General features: G+C 40.3%; 2 protein-coding genes across 2 annotated transcripts; one reads left to right on the forward strand and one right to left on the reverse strand.

Moving 5' to 3' along the window:
* The first annotated feature begins 44 nt into the window (after positions 1 to 44).
* samhd1 (SAM domain and HD domain 1) lies at positions 45 to 8,626 on the forward strand. The gene is made up of 16 exons (XM_028410120.1): positions 45 to 342; positions 484 to 550; positions 732 to 804; positions 1,103 to 1,263; positions 1,775 to 1,890; positions 2,066 to 2,136; positions 3,752 to 3,910; positions 4,376 to 4,476; positions 4,566 to 4,674; positions 4,771 to 4,862; positions 4,961 to 5,076; positions 5,522 to 5,661; positions 5,947 to 6,042; positions 6,150 to 6,254; positions 6,395 to 6,532; positions 7,343 to 8,626. Exons 1-16 carry the CDS (start codon positions 180 to 182, stop codon positions 7,493 to 7,495), a joined length of 1,860 nt encoding a protein of 619 aa, XP_028265921.1. The 5' UTR covers positions 45 to 179; the 3' UTR covers positions 7,496 to 8,626.
* On the reverse strand, positions 8,565 to 16,921 carry LOC114438624 (NACHT, LRR and PYD domains-containing protein 12-like). The gene is made up of 11 exons (XM_028410119.1): positions 16,756 to 16,921; positions 15,813 to 15,950; positions 14,555 to 14,790; positions 12,602 to 14,390; positions 12,313 to 12,489; positions 11,885 to 12,061; positions 11,412 to 11,585; positions 10,942 to 11,115; positions 9,671 to 9,844; positions 9,336 to 9,509; positions 8,565 to 9,092 (listed from the first exon to the last, which is right to left on the reverse strand). The coding sequence occupies exons 1-11, from the start codon at positions 16,788 to 16,790 to the stop codon at positions 9,083 to 9,085; spliced, it is 3,258 nt and encodes a 1,085-aa protein (XP_028265920.1). The 5' UTR covers positions 16,791 to 16,921; the 3' UTR covers positions 8,565 to 9,082.
* Between the last annotated feature and the right edge of the window lie 2,287 nt (positions 16,922 to 19,208).

The raw sequence follows: 19,208 nt of genomic DNA on the forward strand, positions 1-19,208 counted from the left end.
GACCGGAAACGTAATGACGCACACGGCGGAGAAACAAAACCCGGGTTTTTCTCCCACCGCCTTCTGTCTGTTATCCGATCAGCTGTTGCAGTCGGTGTGCTGCGTTGTCGGCTTTCATTTTTCCTGTCTTTATTCACTGCATTGAGACGTATAGTTGCCTTTTTGTTGAGTAGCCTGACATGGAGAATAGGAAACGGCCACTAGACGCAGGTTGGAGCTTCAAAACGCCAGAGAAGAGACCACTGCCGGACCCGCTGCCGGACTACATGCAGTGGGGAGCGGAAGAAACGTGTCAGTACCTGCGAAGAGAAGGTCTTGGAGAATGGGAGCACATATTTAGAGGTCGGTTGTGGCTTGATAGCTTAGAGAGAGACTACTTTTGAACCCCGAAGCGGCTTGTTTTTGTGTGACCGGCGCGGCAGAGATAGCGCCGGTTTGTTTGTGCTGTTTAAGCTAACATCCAAACTGTGCTGTGTCATTTAGCACAAAACATCACAGGTGTCGCGCTGAGTTACCTCGTGGATGCTGACCTGGAGAAGATTGGCATAAAGTAAGTGTGCCCATGTGTTCAAAGGGGAAGGTGACAAAGCATCGCTTTCCCTCCTCACTATCAGTCACACATGGGCAGAAATAGCCTCATATTGAGCTCCTATGGTGTTTCGCGACCTTTCCCCCCCTACATCTTCTTCACCCTCTCACTGATCCTCCATTTTTATTTTTATTTTGCCTAGGTGCCTTGGTGACCGTCTGCGGATCCTTCACAGTCTCAGGAGGCTGTGGCAGATACAGGCTGATTCAAACAAGGTTAAATTTTGTCTTCACTTTCAAGGTGATGCAGATAAGCAAGACACAACAGTGTGAAAACACTGAGTAAAAGACAAGTGAAGGAATACTGCGAAATTGAGGGGAAAATGCCTCAAGGTTCAATTTTTTTTAGTTTATTAGTAATTAGGCTGCCATGCCCTTCCCAGTTTCTAGTGGTGACACCCCAGATCTGTATCTGGCTTGTCAGGTTACTGAAACTAGGCATATTGCCACTCTACAGTTTGACTTGCACTTAAGTCTCTCTTCAGTCTTTGTTTGTTGTTCTCCCTGTCTCCAGGTATTCAATGATCCCATACACGGGCATGTGGAGCTACACCCACTTCTCATCAAAATCATTGACACACCTCAGTTCCAGAGACTGAGGAATATCAAACAGCTTGGAGGAACTTACTATGTTTTTCCCGGAGCATCCCACAACCGCTTTGAACACAGCATTGGGTATGATCTCATTATGGATCAGTTTATAATTATCACTTGTTTTGCTGTTATTTACACGTATAGTGATGTAAAGCTACACAGACCACACCAAAACAACTGCTACATGTGCATCTCACAGGGACAAAACTGTAGCTGGCATGAGAAAGATTGCTGGTAATGCATACAAGTTTATAGCAGACCACGTTACTTGAAAGGTTATTGTCGGTTAGGACTGGAATCAGTTGGATGAAGCTATCCCTTTGAGCTATTGAATTATCACGGTGCACATTTCTTTCTGTTCTAAAGCATGCATGCACACACTGCCAGCCTCTTTCCACTATTAGTTTGAACTGTACTTCACAGGTTAGTCATTGACAGATTTGGACAGGGTATATTTTTTAGGCGTTTACTGCTGTTTACTACTGTAATCTGTCATTGTAAGAAGAAGTGTATTTTTGATATGCTTTGTCATTTAGTGTTTATGCTTCATATTCTGTGTGTACATTTGTTTTGATTTATGGTATTGGTGCAGGGTTGGTTACTTGGCTGGAAAACTTGTGCAAGCTCTAAATGAGAGGCAGCCAGAACTCCTCATCTCTCGCAGAGACATACTTTGTGTGCAGATTGCTGGGCTCTGCCATGACTTGGGTGAGTGGCCAAAAAAAAGTAAACCTTGCAACATTGATGATAGAACATACAAACGGTGTCTTAAGAACAAACATTTGACAGTAAAAACAGTCTAATACCTTTAAGCTTTTATAGGTACTAGTAGAATCACATTATGAGACATCTGACATCGTTTACCGTACTTCTCCTGTTTCAGGACATGGACCATTTTCTCACATGTTTGATGGTATGTTCATCCCAAAAGCACGTCCAGGAATCACCTGGAAGGTAATGATCAACAACCACATTCAGCCTCCTCTACCCTTCTGTTTCCCTTTCTCCAAGAATATCCAGTTGTTGGCTTATCTTGTCTTATGATTCTTCATAATACTTGCCCAGACACACATCTCAAATAACTTGCTCTGCCACAGTAACCACAGTACCACTCATTTTTAAAAATAGTGACTGTTGTATTTTTTTGGGGGGGTGGAAATAAACTGCGGGAAGTCAGACTGACAGATAATGAGTACTGTCTGGAAAAAACAGGCAGTGTTTGGGATGCCTATTTTAAGAGGAAACTGAAGAAGGCCTGCAGCTGTTTCTCAGTCATCAGCTGAGGATGTTGTTGAAACTTGATCAAGGTTATTATAGTAAATAAAACTAAAATCATTGTAGTTAACTAAGATATATGAAAATTAACAAACCAAAAGAGCCAAAAGTTGTAGCTAAATTATATATCACCCCAAAAAGGAGAAGGTATTTTTATCTATTTTTTGACTCTGGACAGTCTTATGGTTGAATTGAGTGGAAATAGGATCAGACAGGATATTAAATTAATTCAATTCAGTTCAATTCAGTTTTATTTATATAGCGCATTTTACAATCAGAAATTGTCTCAAAGCGCTTCACAGAAACTCAGAGCATGAGACCCAGAGCCTCAACCCCCTTAAGAGCACTGTAGCAAGGAAAAAATCCCTTTAAGAGGAAGAAACGAGAGCGAGAGAGAGAGAGGCCATAAATAGTAATTTGATGGTAATCAAAGCAAAGATGAGTAGCAGGGGCTAATGAAGTCAATGAGCACAGGAGAGTTCAGGGGCCGGACTGCAGGTCAGCAAAGAGAGAGAGAGAGAGTGAGGCACAAAACTACGAGGAAGACGATAAACACAGATTATGAGACGATATTACCAGTATGAGCCAGACTAAGGAGAGTAGAGTAGAGTAGAGGAGAGGTCAGAGGGTTAGAGGATTAATGAAGGCTGTGTTCAAACATTGTGAGAATGCCAAGACTAGCCTCAACTCATAATCATTAATTAAGTACAGGATGTATCTAAGACTGAGTGGGACATGTATGTTGGTGTCATCAGTTTTTTTTTCTAAAATATGACAAATTGCACTTATTAAAACCATACAGTCACAACTTTGTTCCATACATTATTTATATTAAGCTAGCAAATCCACCTAAAGCTCCTGGATTCAAGTCAGCCTATTATAGATTTTCCTTCTGCTGCACAGTGTTGAAAATACAAAAAAAAACTCATTGTTCGGTGACCTTTTCTGGAAAAAAAAAAATCACACACGGTATAAAGGATGTCCTGTTGAACTCCCCTTCCACAGTCCTTTCCTGTTTAACTATGTAGTGAAAGAGACGAGCAGCATATTGTTCAGATAATGTTTTTATTTAACACTTCTGTACAAAAGCAGTTAACATTGTTTTATTTCATATCATAATAGTTAATGGTTAAGAGTGATTACTGTTCAGAACTAAAACTGATAAGAACTGCCAAGCACACAGTCATTATGTAATTTATGACCACAGGGCTGCTGTCTGGCAAACGTGAGTGATAAGACAAGTGATAAGACAAGTATTTACATTTGTGTCATGTCTTGTTGCTGTGTCTTGCAGCATGAGACTGCTTCTTTGGCCATGTTCGACTACCTGGTTGATGACAATGGCCTGAAGCCAGTGATGCAGCAGCACGGCCTGGTGCTGCCTGAGGATCTAGACTTCATTAAGGAGCAGATTGCCGGACCTCTGAATACAAACACAGTTAAAGGCAAGAAGGTACCTGCCAGGCATGCTTGTATGAAATCTGTCAGTAGCATAATTACCACATTATCCAATCCAGAAAAATTACTACTCGTCTACAAACCCTTGCATATTTGCATACAGTCAACAGTGATAACACATTCTTTGATCTGTATTTAAGTGAATCCCGTGGCTCTGCAAGGCTTCAACTGAGTTATTCTGTCTCAATCCACTAGCAACACTAGAATTTTATTATGGTGCTTCCATACATAAATACGAAAATAACCATACTTTACAGTTTCACAGTAATACAAATGCCAAATACAGACAACAACATATCTGTAGGGTGGCAGGCAGCTCACCATCATCACTGTGTGACTTTACAAACTTGTGAAATTTTTATAGAATATAACTTCAAAAACTTTATTTTTATCATGTATTGTGTGCCTGGTGTATATGCATGCCTTGCGTGCTTGAACATACTTCCTGTTGTTTCTGCAGTGGCCATATAAAGGCCGTCCAGAGGACAAATCCTTCCTTTATGAAATTGTGGCCAATAAAAGGAATGGTATTGACGTGGATAAGTGGGACTATTTTGCAAGGTGGGACTCATTGATTTGTTTGATTAACAATAATTATCCTTAAAATTAATGTTTTCTGTAATTACCTGTCTTTCCCTCTGTTGTCGCAGGGACTGCTACCACCTCGGCATCCAGAATAATTTTGACTATCACCGCTTCTTAAAGTTTGCCAGGGTGTGTGAGGTGGAGGGGCAGAAGCACATTTGCACCAGAGACAAGGTCCTAACCGGTTGCATTTTTTTTTTAAATCAAAATTTAATCAGTTGTCCATTTAGATGAGAATTGGCCAGTGAAATATTTAATTTCTTTTAACAGGAGGTGGGCAACCTGTATGACATGTTCCACACCAGGAACTGTCTGCACAGAAGAGCCTACCAGCACAAAGTGGGCAACATCATAGAGACGATGTGAGCAGCTTGTTTGCTTTGTTGCGTGTTTCACCATCTTGGATTGTGTGCAGCAGATTGTACTTACAACTGGTAATATGCTGGACATGCTCTTGTAGGGTCACGGAGGCCTTTTTGAAAGCAGATCCATACATCCAGATCGCAGGCTCAGGAGGGAAAATGTTTACTCTCTCCACTGCCATCGATGACATGGAGGCCTACACCAAGCTGACAGGTCAGCACATATCAACAATGTCTGTATTTGTTAACTCATGTTTACAGAAGATTACACAGATGGACAACATCTTAGAGTTACTTTTCTTTAGTAATTTTTGCATTACTCTTCTTTACATACTAAAGTAAAATATTTTCCTTTTTTTTTTGGTTGTCAACACACATGAAACCACAGGATTGAAGGTGTGACCTTACTTTAACTGTGAAGAGTTGTTGTGACAACACCCAGAACATCCTGTTTGTTTCAAGAAATCAACCAGCTTTCACCAAATCACAAAATTTCATAAAATCAAAACATGCATGTCTTCATCATAACTTAGTATTTATGGGCAAACAAATCTAATCTGTGTTGTACTTCCCAGTGTGTGGTGTCCAGTTTTTATGCCGTACCTTCATTCAGTGGCGCAGCCGTTGTTGGGCTTTATTGTCTGTCCTTTGTCTTGTAGATCATGTGTTTGAACAAATTCTTAACTCCTCCTCCCCGGAGCTGGCAGGAGCGAGGCAGATACTGCGTAACATCATCTGTCGACGCCTCTATAAATGTGTGGGACAGACTCAGGCAAACGAACCCATGACCGTCACCCAGGTGCATATTTGCCTCTTTCTAATGCACAGAATTCTTGTTGACTGAAGTAATTGGTTAAGTAGGGTTAATCTCCCTCTATATTCTACAGTGTCATTTTGTGCTGTGATCATGTGGGTCTGTGTGTGAGTGCTGTTCGTTTTAGGTGAATATTGACTGTGGCATTTTTCCATAGAACGTTTATTAATTTAATGAAAAACTGAAAACATTACAATAGTGTAATCAAAAATACACTTAGCCAAGACACAACAAGTAACATCTATGGACTGCCATTTCTTGGTCACTAAGGAGAATATACGCAGCTGGGAAGCTGAGCTGGCTCTGTCCACGCCTCAGACTGGCCCCCAGGGTGTCACTCTGAATCCACAGGACTTTGTTGTCAGTGTGAGTTTTTAATCCTTTCACTTCTGATCCAATATACTCCATTTTGCCTTACTGTTCAGTTTAGTTTAGTTTGTTTTCTTTCTTCTTCTTCTTTCTTTTTTATTTAGGTCATTGCTATGGACTATGGGATGAAGGAAAAGAACCCAGTCAACAATGTGCGTTTTTACTGCAAGAATGACCTAAATAAAGCCATCATGATACGTAAGAACCAGGTAAGAACTGAAGCACAGAGCACAAATTCCAAAGATATATACATTTTAATTTATGTGTACGTTCATTATGTTTTTCTAATTTTTTGCCACCACCTCCATCTGGGGAAAAAAAACCCTGCTGTTGATATTATTCTGTCCAGGTGTCCAAACTTCTGCCAGAGCAGTTTGCTGAGCAGCTGATCAGGGTCTACATTAAGAGGACAGATGAGAGGAGTTTGGAGGCTGCCAAGAAGCACTTTGTGCAATGGTGCATAAACAGGAACTTCTCAAAGCCTCAGGTAATGTTTATTCTTAATAATTACAGCTACAGTGACATGTTTAACAAAGCAGGCAGCGATTGAAGGTTTAGAATTACAAGATGAGCATGCTGGTGTACCCGTTAGACGAGTTTTAGTTACTGTCACAGTGAAATGATTTACAGCGGTCCCTCGCTATAACGCGGTTCACCTTTCGCGCCCTTGCAGTTTCGCGATTTTTTTTGTGTGCAATTTTGCACTTTTTTTTTTACAGCACATTGCGTTTGGCTGTAGACCATTGTCAATCAATTTTCTCCATATCGTGTCTTCTGTCCAGTGCAGAATGTGTACTGAAAACAGATTTTGATCTTTGGTTCCGTTCTATAATACTGGACTTATTTTTCTACGAAGGTTTGAACTTTAAACAAGAGAGAAAAGTGTGAGAATGTTAATGCCTGTTTGAGAAAAGTGTATAAAGTGTGTAGTGAGGAGGTTTTACAGCATTAAAACATCTTTAATTGTAAAAAAAAAAAATCTGACTACTTCACAGATTTCAACATTAACGAGGGACCACTGTAATTAAAAAAACAACAACCTGTGTATTAGTGGAGTTGTTGAAGTTGGTGCGTGTGTGGCTTCATTGACTTGTTACCACCCTCTTGTGGCCATGGTCAGTAAATCAGTGTTCACTGAATTTAGTGGTTAGTTTCCCTCAAAGTTTACAGGAAGGGGAAAAAACAGCATTGCTTATATAATACTGTAACATCCTCTGGCAGCAGGTGTGTGTTTGCTTTTGCTGAAAACACTCTGCACTACCCATCTCATTGCTCGTGTGTTTTGTTCTTTGTAAAGGACGGAGACATAGTAGCACCTGAACTGACTCCTCTGAAAGCCAGCTGGTCAAACAACAACGAAGGCGAGGACGGTGAAGATGGCAGCTCTGAAGGAGCACACTCTGTTCAAGTAAATGGGCAAAAGAAGGCCAGAACTCAGCTTTTTAAGTAAGCAGGTGATAGAACACAGACTAGATGAGACGGTAGGTTGAAAATGACATTTTTCTATTGGGTGAGCGTGGTGATCAGCAAACACCAGTTTTATACAAAAAAGAACAAATGTAACAGAACAATTTTTTTTTTTCAACAAAACAATGCATTTTTATTTTTTTTAATGTAATCATTTTAAACAGGATTTTATTTTAAACTCTTCTGGAAGTTGAATTATGCTAATCAGAAGCCTGCCATCATGCATTCACATTCAGAAATCAGTCAGTTAAAAAGTAACTGAACATCCACAGCATGTATTTCAGGGAGCTGTGTTTATGGCATATGCAGCTGGTGTGTGTTCAGGGAATCATTTTATTCAGCTTTCAGGTACAGTGAGTATTTTTCAGTACTACACATACATATAAACATCAAGTGAGCTTTTGGTTTTGGTTTTTTCTTATATTATTTGGGATTTTGTTTTACCTTACTTTGCATGTGTGTGGATTTTCTCAGCTTTTTTTGTAAAGTGTGGTTTGTTATATTTATTTATTGTTCTTACAAAAGCAAAGCTTGCTCATTGGAGTCTTTACCTCATCATAGTCTGCTTAAACAGTTTTTTTACATACCTTTCTAAATAGTTTTCCATGTAGCAAAATATGGTGTCACATCAAATGTTTGCTGGAATATGTAAAAAACATATATATATATACATATATATACATATACATTTTGAAAGTTGTAAAAGTAAACCTACTAAAATGTCTCAGGGGAAATAAACAATTTCTTCAATTTGTGTTCTGCTGTAGTTACAGTTGTTGAGCACCAGGGGGCAGAATTCACACAGTTAGCATTGAATGAAAATTCTTCACCAAATATTTGCTCAAATTTTGTTTCAATAGCATTTTTGTGTAGTAGGCTATGGGGCATTTTAAGAATTGAGATAAAACATAGTAGTTACACACATCCATGTCTTTAACATCAGAACATCTGAAGCCGCTTTAAATAGCTGAAATCTTTTTGATATGGAGAGAATGGTTGATGTCGGCCCATATGTAATACTGTAGCTCTGTGAGAAAATGGAGGACTTGGAGTAAAGAGTTATGTAAGAAATTTAATACTTTAAATTAAAACTCATTTTCAAATGACTATGAAATGTAAACATTACCTGAACATTAATTATACAGACTCTGATTACTGTATTCAAATGTACAAAATCTTAATCCAAGTTAAAATATTACTACTTTCTTTGTTATGCTGATTTTTCAAAATAGTGTTTACACAGCACAAATACCCAGGAACCATCTTTGTTAGCCGTCTCAAAGTGCTCTCAATTCTCTTGTCAAACAAAATTAATCTGCTTAATAGAGCAAGTGATATTTCCTATAGTACTTCTTAGTTTTTCTATACACCCAACCCAACACAGTAATACTGAAAATAATGTTACTTTTCACAGAACAGTTTGATTTCAGTTTGTTAGATAGGTGCTTTTTGATTCTTCCATATCAGATCTTTAACCTTGCAATGGAGGAGTGATTGTGGCTTCCTTAGATCCAGCTACATGTCACAGCCAGTGATGAGCTGCATTTCAGTCAAATGATCCACTTCAGATTCACTCTGTTCTGTAGACATCAACAAAGACAGACATTTAAGTGACTTGAATCGGAGGTTTCTAATAAATCTGATGTATAACTATATAATGTTTTTAAAAAAATAAGAGCTATTCATACTCTCTTCTGTATCTATTGGTCTCACTGCTGCTGTCTGTGACTAGTAGTCAGGCTTGGTAAAAGTTCTTAATTATAATGTCTCTTGATCTGATCAGATTGAATGAAAATACATATACAGTAGATTGATCTTCTAACCTCAGAGTATCCAGTCTGCAGTTTGAACTTTCTGCAAGGTCGGATAAATGCTTCACTGCCGATTCCTGCAGGTTGTTTTTACGCAGGTCCAGGTCCTTTAGATAGAATGGGTTTGACCTCAGAGCTGATGCCAGAATAGCACAGCTTTCACTTGTGACATGACAGCACATCAACCTGCAGAGATAATCAGATTTATAGGATTGTTTTTTTTTCTATGTTGCAAACAAATGCTCAGATATGAGGAATACTTTTTCATGCATGGCTACAAAAACATCTTTAACCTAATTTTTTTCAAGTTTAAAAAGTTTTACAAAGTTTAAGAAGTCATACTTTACCTCAAAGTTTCTAGCTTGCAGTGTGGACTCTCCAAACCAATGCACAACTGTTTTACTCCTGACTCCTGTAGATCATTTTCACTCAGGTCAAGTTCTTGCAGGGTGCAGGGGTTTGACATGAAAGCTGTAGCCAGGGCGGCACAGCTAGACTCTGATAACCAGCAGCCTCTCAGTCTAGATGAAATAATCGAGAAAGTTAAGCCGGGTTTACACTGGACGCGTAACTGCAACATGTCAACAGCCACTGAAAAAGGCTTCCATTTTAGTCTATGAGACTATTTACACCGAACACGTGGCAGCACGTCTCAGAAGTGTCTCAGAAGCATAGCTACATGCTGCTCTGTAAGGCCCCGTTCACACTGGGGAAAAAATGTGGCTTAAGCAGGATTTGGCCACATCCAGATCAATCCAGATGTGTTTTTTTCCGAGTGTGAACACCTCCAATCCAGCTGAATCCAGTTTGATTTCAAGCCGGCTAGATCCACCCTCGAGAGGTGGATCTAGCAGGATTGGCTCAAATGTGGCTCAGGTGTGAACGCAAATGTGGCTAGCGAATCCGGCTTGCCACATTATTAGCCATATTACGAGGCGCCACCTAGTGGTTTGGAGAACAGCAAACACGCTGGATGAAGCCGGATTGAGTGCGGACACAACTGTGTGCTAGCCAGATTTGAAAATAGGTCTGAACGCATCCAGCTTAAAGGCTGTCTGGGCTCAATCCTACTCTAGCTGGAATGACTTTCTCCAGTGTGAACAGGGCCTAAGAGATACGTGGCAGTTCTATTTTGGAGTTGTTTTGCGCCCAAAACGCGACAACTTGAACCAACTAGATTGAGCAGACAGGAAGTCAGGCACCAGAACATAAGAGTTTCAGTAACATGCTCTGTAACCCAGCCTCATACATGTAGAGAGGACATTAACCATCAGGTTTAATAGGCAAATTACTACATGGAACATTCTCACAGGCAGCCCTATGCTACGCTTCTGAAATTCTTTTGGTGTAAATTGAAAGACGTGCGTATAAAGTGCTGGAAATGCTACTTTTGCGTCCGGTGTAAATCCAGACAGCGTGCTGTGTTATCCCGTTTTGCATAATTGAATGAAAAACCGTGGAGCAAATCTTGTCATATATAGTGTTGCAAAAATAAAAACTAGAATTGTTCAAGTAGATATTTTGATATGCTTCACCATTAAAAATAGCTCATGTTATTGAGTCAACACTGATTGTTGGCATAATATTTAACATCCATGTGATTTGAATGTTGACTGACCTTAGGGCTTTCAGTCTACAGTGCGGATTATCCAGTCCAGGACACAACATCTTCACTCCTGAATCTTGCAAGTCATTGTAACTTAGTTCCAGTTCTCTCAGGCTGGAAGGGTCAGACTGGAGAGCTGAGGCCAGAGAAGTACAGCAGTTTTCCGTCAGCCCACATCTATCAAGTCTGTAATTACAAGAAAAATGTACTCAATTTGATACAATGTAGTGAAAAGAAACAATAGTTTTAAAAGTACCACGAGGCATTAACTGGGAAATAAATACCAGAGCATTTAGAATTTACTGATATTTTGTTACTATTAACGTAGAAAAAACAGTAGAGTATAAAATAAAATATTTTGCAGCCTCTAAAATCTGTTAGAAGATAACGTCTATTGGAAACGCAGCCTGTGCAATTTCATTTTTACTGAACAATCATACAAGTGTTTTCATTACTGATCTCTTCTGCAGAGTTGAACTTACTTTAGAGCCTCCAGTTTACACTGTTGCTTCCCTACTGCAGCTGACAGCAGATAAACTCCTGAATCCTTCAGCTTGTTTTTACTCAGGTCCAGGACTCTCATGTGGGTGGGGTTGGACTTCATAGCTGAGACCAGGTGGACAGAGCAGTTCTCTGACAGCCTGCAGCAACTTAATCTGGACAATGTGAAACAAAATCACACTTTGAAGGCAACGGTTTGTAATAAATCAGTCTTTTAAATGTGGAACTTGCACGCTTTGCTCCTGAATCCAACTAAAATGTTTATTTATCATGCAAATTAAATTAAATTAAAATGACATAAATTAAATGTCATTTTAAGACAACTCTTATCAGTATGCACCTTAAATAGGACTGAATGTGGTAACGGGGAACAGTTAAATCTGGTCTATAGGGTCAGTGCATCCTCATAAATGCATCCACGTTATTCATACACCTGAATTAAATGCAGTCATACATTAGAGTCTCCAATCTACAGTTTGGACTCTCCATTCCCATGGCCAGCATCTTCACCCCTGAATCCTGAATGTAGTTGTTGTTACTTAGATCCAGTTCTCTCAGATGGGATGAGGGGGACTTCAGCGCAGATGCCAGAGATTCACAACAGCTTTCTGACAAACTGCAGTTCTTCAGTCTAAAAGACAGAGTATGGATATATGATCAACTTGTACTATTGATATGGATCAATACAATATCAGCTGTATATATGCACATTTAGATAATTATGTTGTTGTATCAACATCAGAACTAAAACCAGTAGAAAATCAAGAAATATTCTGAATATATTTAGAAACAATGATATACAGTACAGCTTAACTGACAGGCAGACCGTCAGTCTTTCCCTGTAAGTATTATAGATCTGAATCTATAATAAAGTTATCTAACCTCAGTATCTCCAGTCTGCAGTTTGTACTTTTCAATCCAACGGACAGCAGCTTCACTCCTGTATCCAGCAGATAGTCATTTTCACTCAGATCCAGCTCTCGCAGATGGGAGGGATTGGACATCAGAGCTGAGGACAGAACTTCACAATGCAACTCAGAGAGTCCAGAGCAGGAGAGGCTGCAAAGTACATATGTAATGTTACTGAAAGTTACTCTTTGTCAAAGTTGTATCCAGACACTTCTTTTAAACAAATGAACAATAGATTAAGGCATGAATACGCTGCACTCACCGAGCTGCTCTGCAGTTTCTGACTGCTGGTAGCAGTCTACGTCTTCCGTCCCCTGATGCGTTGTACTTCTTCAAGTCCAACATGTCTAGAACCTCTTCTGACATCTGCAGCATGTATGCAAGAGCAGAGCAATGGGTCTTAGTGAGTTTCTTCTCTGATCTGTTCTCTGACTTCAGGAACTCTTGGATCTCCTGGTGCACTGAGTGGTCATTCATCTCCATCAAACAGTGGAAAATGTTGATGCTTCTGTCAGGAGAAATATCATAAGCATTCATCTTCTTCAGGTTGTTTATTGCCCTCTGAATGCTTTCTGGACTGCTTGCTGTCCACCCCAGTAGACCTCCTAACAGATGATGATTGGACTCCAATAACAGGCCATGAAGGAAGCGAACAAAGAGGTCCAGGTGGCCGCATGCACTCTTTAGAGATTTGTCCACAACTTTACTGAGGAAGCTTTCTAGTTCCGAGTCGCCACTGTTTGCATCCCAGTCTTCTCCTAGGAATGCCATCAGCACTTCTTTGTTCTTGTTCAGGTAACAGTGGGTCATGTAGACCGCGGCAAGAAACTCCTGAATGCTTAAATGAACAAAGCAATAGACGACTTTCTCAAACAGTACATGCTCCCTTTTGAAGATCTCTGTGCACAGCCCTGAAAAAACGGAGGCGTCCTTGATATCCAGACCACATCTCTCCAAGTCTTCTTGATAGAACATGATGTTCCCTCTCTCCAGATTTTCAAAGGCAAGGCTCCCCAATTTCAGCAGGATGTCCATATCAGTCTTCATCATCTCCTGCTCCTGCTGCATCATCTTATACTTCTGCGTCATCCTCTTGGCTTGAACCAGCAGAAAGTGTGAGTACATCTCAGTCAGAGTCTTGGGAAGATCTTTTTGGTCTGTAGTTAACATTTGCTCCAGGACTGTAGCAGTGATCCAGCAGAAAACTGGGATGTGACACATAATGTAGAGGCTCCTGGATGCCTTGATGTGTGAGAAGATGTGGTCTGACTTAAAACCAAGTCTCCTCCTAAAGTACTCTTCCTTTTGACCGTCGGTGAATCCTCGTACTTCAGTTATCCGATCAACATATGCAAATGGGATCTGATTGGCAGCTGCTGGTCTGGATGTTATCCAAAGCAGGGCTGAAGGAAGCAGATTCCCCTTGATGAGGTTTATGAACAGAATGTTGACTGATGATGTCTGTGAAACATCAGACACGACCTCGTTGTTCTGGAAATCCAGCAAAAGTCTGCTTTCATCCAGGCCATCAAAGATGAACAAAACCTTACACAGAGCAAGTCCTTCTGCTGTGACCATGTCCAGCATTGGATGAAAATCCTGAAGCAGCCTGAGAAGGCTGTACGGCTTCTCCCTGATTAAGTTCAGTTCACGGAACGAAAACAGAATGACAAGACCAATATCTTGATTTTCCAAACCCTCAGCCCAGTCCAGAGTAAACTTCTGAACCAAGAAGGTTTTTCCAATTCCAGCAATGCCGTTTGTCAGAACTACTCTGATGGATCTCTTCTGACCAGGTAAGATGTTAAATATATTGCAGCATTTGATGGGAGTGTCCTGCAATGTCTCCATTTTGGATATGGCCTCAAGCTGCCATACCTCATGTTGAACATTAACTCCTTCACATTGTCCTTCAGTGATGTATAGCTCTGTGTAGATCCTATTCAGGTGGGTCTGAGGCCCTGCGTCTGCTGTTCCTTCTATAGCAAATTCACACCTCTTTCCAAGGTGGATCTTATGATTCTCTAAAATTTCCTGCAGAGTGCCTGTATCTACAAGAGAAGCAGAAAACAAAAGTTTACTAGACACATACAAGACTTATTGCTTAGCTATACCCACTCACATCTATACTAGCCATAATATAAAAAAAAAAGTTACATGTCCATCAAATCTTTCATTTTTATATGTTGCATTTTACAAAACATAACCTACTTACTTGGTTCAGAGCTGCTTTTACCAGGCGTGTGCCACTCGGGACTTTTTCTGGCTCTTTTTCCACATCTGAGACATGAGACATCTCCTGTTGATTCGTTCTGTCCCCAGTCTGAGACGATGCACTGCCTGCAGACAGTGTGTCCGCAGTTGGCAGGTGCTGAATCCCCCGGGATCTCCTGGCACACAGTACAGCATGGCAACTGCTCCTTCTCAACTCCAACGGTCCTTTTCTTCCCTCTGTAAAGATGCAATTGTTAAATTTGTAGACCACTTAGAGCCTTATATGTTCAGAAAAAGATCCCATCTTCATGAAAAACATTGGCTCAATGACTAAAGCCAGCAACTAAACACATAACACAACAATACAAAGTGGAAATCAACAATATTAACTTTACAGATGGGTTTCACATGTGCTGACAAACTAAACGAGGAGGTGTGTGTCCTTCCCATGTCAGACATGTTGAGGTAGAGAAACCATCCTACCCCGGAGACAAGTACCCAGCATGTTTTTTCATTAAAACTACAGTAGCTCTTTCTATCTGAAGCAGAAACCAACATGACTTCTACGTCACTGTTTGGAAGGGCGGCTGTAACTGCAACATTTTCCATGACCACTCTGTGTGGTATGTAAGCTATTTAAACCATTCTGCTGAATGTTAAGGCTTGCCTTCGACCCTGCGTGCCAGAGCACGGAGAACACAATAGTTCTTAATCTGTGATTGATGACTAAGAGCTATGTAAGTTTGCTGAGTATGACTGTAAACCTTTGGCGGACTAAAGGAAGAAGGGAAAAAGGAACCAAATTGTTATGGGGATGTTTTTTTTCTTTATCTTATCAGAAAGTACATTTTGTGCCATGATAATATTTATTCTTCTTTTTTAATCATAGTGTGCATCAATATACAACACAAACTGACTAATAGAATAACTAAGAGATCATTTTATTATAATTAATGGGTATTTTTAGAACAGTGTGGCTAAATGTCTAAAAATACATATAAAACAAAAATGCAAAATGAATCTGAGAAACGCATAGTATGATGACAAAACAAAGAAATTGAGAAGATATGAGAAATGTCAAATTAAAAAAGAAAAACTGGAAATTGGTCTAGAAAATACTATTTTCAGTGGTTATAGGGGAGTTTTGTTTGTTTGTTTGCAGGACAGTGAAGGTGCCGTTGAGCCTCTTGTGCCATTATCTCATTACTCTGTGTTATTATTTCATCCTGTGAGTCTGTGAGAGTAAGGAGGAGTCTTACTTTGTGGTGTTAGGTCCAGGTTCATTTCCAAAGGTGAGAGGAATCTCTATGGATTGTTCACTTTTCAAGGACACACAGATGGATCCTGGAGACTCTGCTCTGCCTTCTTCCTCCTTCCCATGGGCACTCATTGCTGGTCTAACAGAATAAGTTCAGAACAACCGGACACTCAGATCACTGTTAAATACGATGTGATGGAAATGGTTATCCATTCGGCAAAAACAAAAAATAATGATATATAGAGGGGGAAAAAACATTACACTTGCAGGGGTAAAGAAAGAGTAGTAGTAGACGTTTTTAGTTTTTGATGTCCTTATAATACAAATCTTATTTTCCATTTGAAATTAAACTCTTCAGATTTTGGTATCACACATAATGATGATGTAGGCTGGCTGGAGCGGCCTGTTTAAAGTTAAGCAGAGTTATTTGTAGCCACTTGCAGTGAAAGTGAAACTCAATAGATACGTTCATGTTCATGTTTTAAAACTGATCCTTTCTGCACTGCCCTAGTTTGTCCTAAGTCCTGTTTCACTTTCAGTTAAGTTGATGTGACGCTTTAACAATCAGACAAGTATAATCTTCCAGAGTTACAGCACTGCTGTCTGTGGGCCCTACATTAGAGTTCCTTCCATGGACAAGCCTGTGAAATACAGAGTGACCAGGCTGGTTTTCTAACTTTGAAACAAGGTGTTCAGGGTTTAAAATAGGTATGAAAATACAGAACATAATGAATGACTGTTGGAATTTTCCTTTAGGTTGACCGCCCATAATAGCCAAATTAAATGATATATACAGTATTCTATGCCACAGAGTAGACGATAAAAACTTTTATAATGCTTGGATACAAGTTTTAAAAGTTTAAAGTCAGGCAAATATAAAGAAGCCAAACTTCAGTGGTTATCCGTTAATACTGTAACACCACACCCTTCATCCTTTCACCTACCTGCTGTTACTTGATTGTGACAGACATCGATCCATTTTCAACACTGTTTTATCGCCAGCATTTTAAATTAAATCCGTCCGCTTTTTTTATTCGGCAGTGGGGTCACATTAACGCTTTCTGACTTCTGTTTTCTCTTCAAATGACGAACATGCCGCCGCATTTCCGGCATCAGCCCACTGAAATGCACCTATATTCTAATATTTACGGTAAAGAACCTGCGGGACATTTCCGTGTGTTACAGCGTTAATAAAGTGAAGGATTCACCATTCTAAACAACACAAAAACAAATGAAAGGTAAAACACAGACTATACACCATTTTCCAGTATTCCCGTTTATTTGAAGACATTTCCAATACAACAGAAATAATAAGACTCAAACTGTCTGATATGTATATCATATATATGATATACATATCTCTTTATGTCAGCTGCATCCACTTGCAGTAACACACGTTCAACACTAGAGGGAACTGTAAACTCATTTTATCAAGCTGTATGTTCTCTGTGGAACTGACAGCCTGCTATAAATTATAATAACTAACAATTTTGTGACTCCTTATCAGTGGTGCAGATTACATAATAGTAATTATTGTACATGAATCTTTAAAGTATATTAGATTTAACACTGTTCTTTAGCTTAAAATAGTTTACGTGCTTTGTGATTTTTTTTTTCATTTTGTTAGTTTAATAAAACTTTGTGATTGATCGGTTGATTCATAGTTGGAACATTAGTTGATATCTTGGATGCATGTCAGTTATTTAAACAGGAATGTTACCTCACAGGATGTACCCTTAAACACAATGCTCCAATGCATGGTGGGCACATCTTCCTGTGCCACTGTGGCAGACAAGGAATATCCACCACACACACACACACGCTGTGCACCAGCAGGACCAAGGCCAACTGGCTGCTAGTATTTTTATAATCTTCATCCTCCCTGACCTGTTGCACCCCTCCTGGCGCCAGTGGTCTCAGCCCTCCCCCTGTGATGCCTCAACCTTACACACACACACACACACACACACATGCTCCTGTACACTCAGCAGTGCCTCCATGGATAATTGAGACCAGCTGTTGCAAGGTGCCTCTTCCCTTGACCCTGCACCCCTCCTTCACCCCTCTGCTGCTGCTGCTGCTGCTGTTGCTGCACTTGCCTTTCTGGCAGAAAACTATTCCAAAGCCCTCCTCCTGTGCCTTCCCTTTTCTCCCACCCCCACTTCTTCCCACATGCCTCTGAGTGTGTTTGCCATCAGTTGTGCTGATTGATAGATGTTTTTTTTCTAAATCTCTTGTCTCTAACATTAAATTAAAGCAGTAAAATGCCTCAAGAATATGAATTGAACTGTACATATAACAGGAGTGACACAGATCTGATACAGATTTCTAAGAGATTGTTTTTTATTTTTGTTTTTATTACCAGTAAGTTATGTTATAATTCAAGCAACTATGTCAACCAGTTCTGATGATCTTCATTCTTTTATGTCTTACATGGCACAGCTCCTTCTTCCATTTCAAGTTTTAAAGATGGTTGGTTGTCTGTCTGTCAGTGGCTCACAGTAAAGATAACCTTCATTCGCAGCCCTACATTTAAACAGTTCTGTGTGTTTCTGATTTTCCAACTTCCTCTCCCTCTCTCAGGTCCCCTCTTCCTCTGGGACAAAAGTACATACATGGAGGTACATGTAAACCCGCATGTGGCTGCACTGTGCCTGGAATGTGTGGAGGTTTGTGAGAGGAATGGAGGAGGAGGAGCAGGAGGGTGGGGACAGGCATGTCAGACTCTCTTTTCCAGCTGGTCCTCAGGGGTCAAACTGTGTGTGGATGTGTGCATGTCACGGCCTCTCATTAGGGGGTGAGACGCTGCGGCTCCAGACCCCCATGGTAGGATTGCTGGGTGAGTCTGCAGTGATCCTGCCACTTTGATGCCCCTGACCCCCACACCCCCTGCCAGGAGGTTAATGAGCCTCAGTGAGCTCTGAAGGCATGCTGTTATTGTGTGCGTGTGCGTTGTTAGATTGAGCTGGAAGGACCCTACAGAGCTCTGATATGCTTACTTATGTGGTGCAGATGACCACACATGTGTGGGTGTGCAGAGCATTGTTAGAATAACTTTGACAGTCCAACGGGCACCTGCTGCACATGGCAGGGGTGTCCATTCATAAAACTTTAAAGGAAGAAATTGAAGCAAGTAAATCAGACATGAAAACAGAAGGTCTTTTGGACTAGCATGTTTCATGTGACCTTTTGGTCATTAATCAACATATTTTTGAAAAAGCATAATCTTTTATCCTGCTGTTCTCCATGCAGGCTCTTTCCGCCAAAGACCTGCAGCTGATTTTGATTCACTGCCGTTAACCGTCAGTAATTACTCACATATAATTACTAGTCCTGCTTGACAATGTTCTCATTTCTGTTCTCTCTAACCCATGAAAACTGACCCCAGCACTTCTTC

Source organism: Parambassis ranga, chromosome 7, assembly GCF_900634625.1.
Source record: "Parambassis ranga chromosome 7, fParRan2.1, whole genome shotgun sequence".
In the NCBI taxonomy this organism is placed as follows: domain Eukaryota; kingdom Metazoa; phylum Chordata; class Actinopteri; family Ambassidae; genus Parambassis; species Parambassis ranga.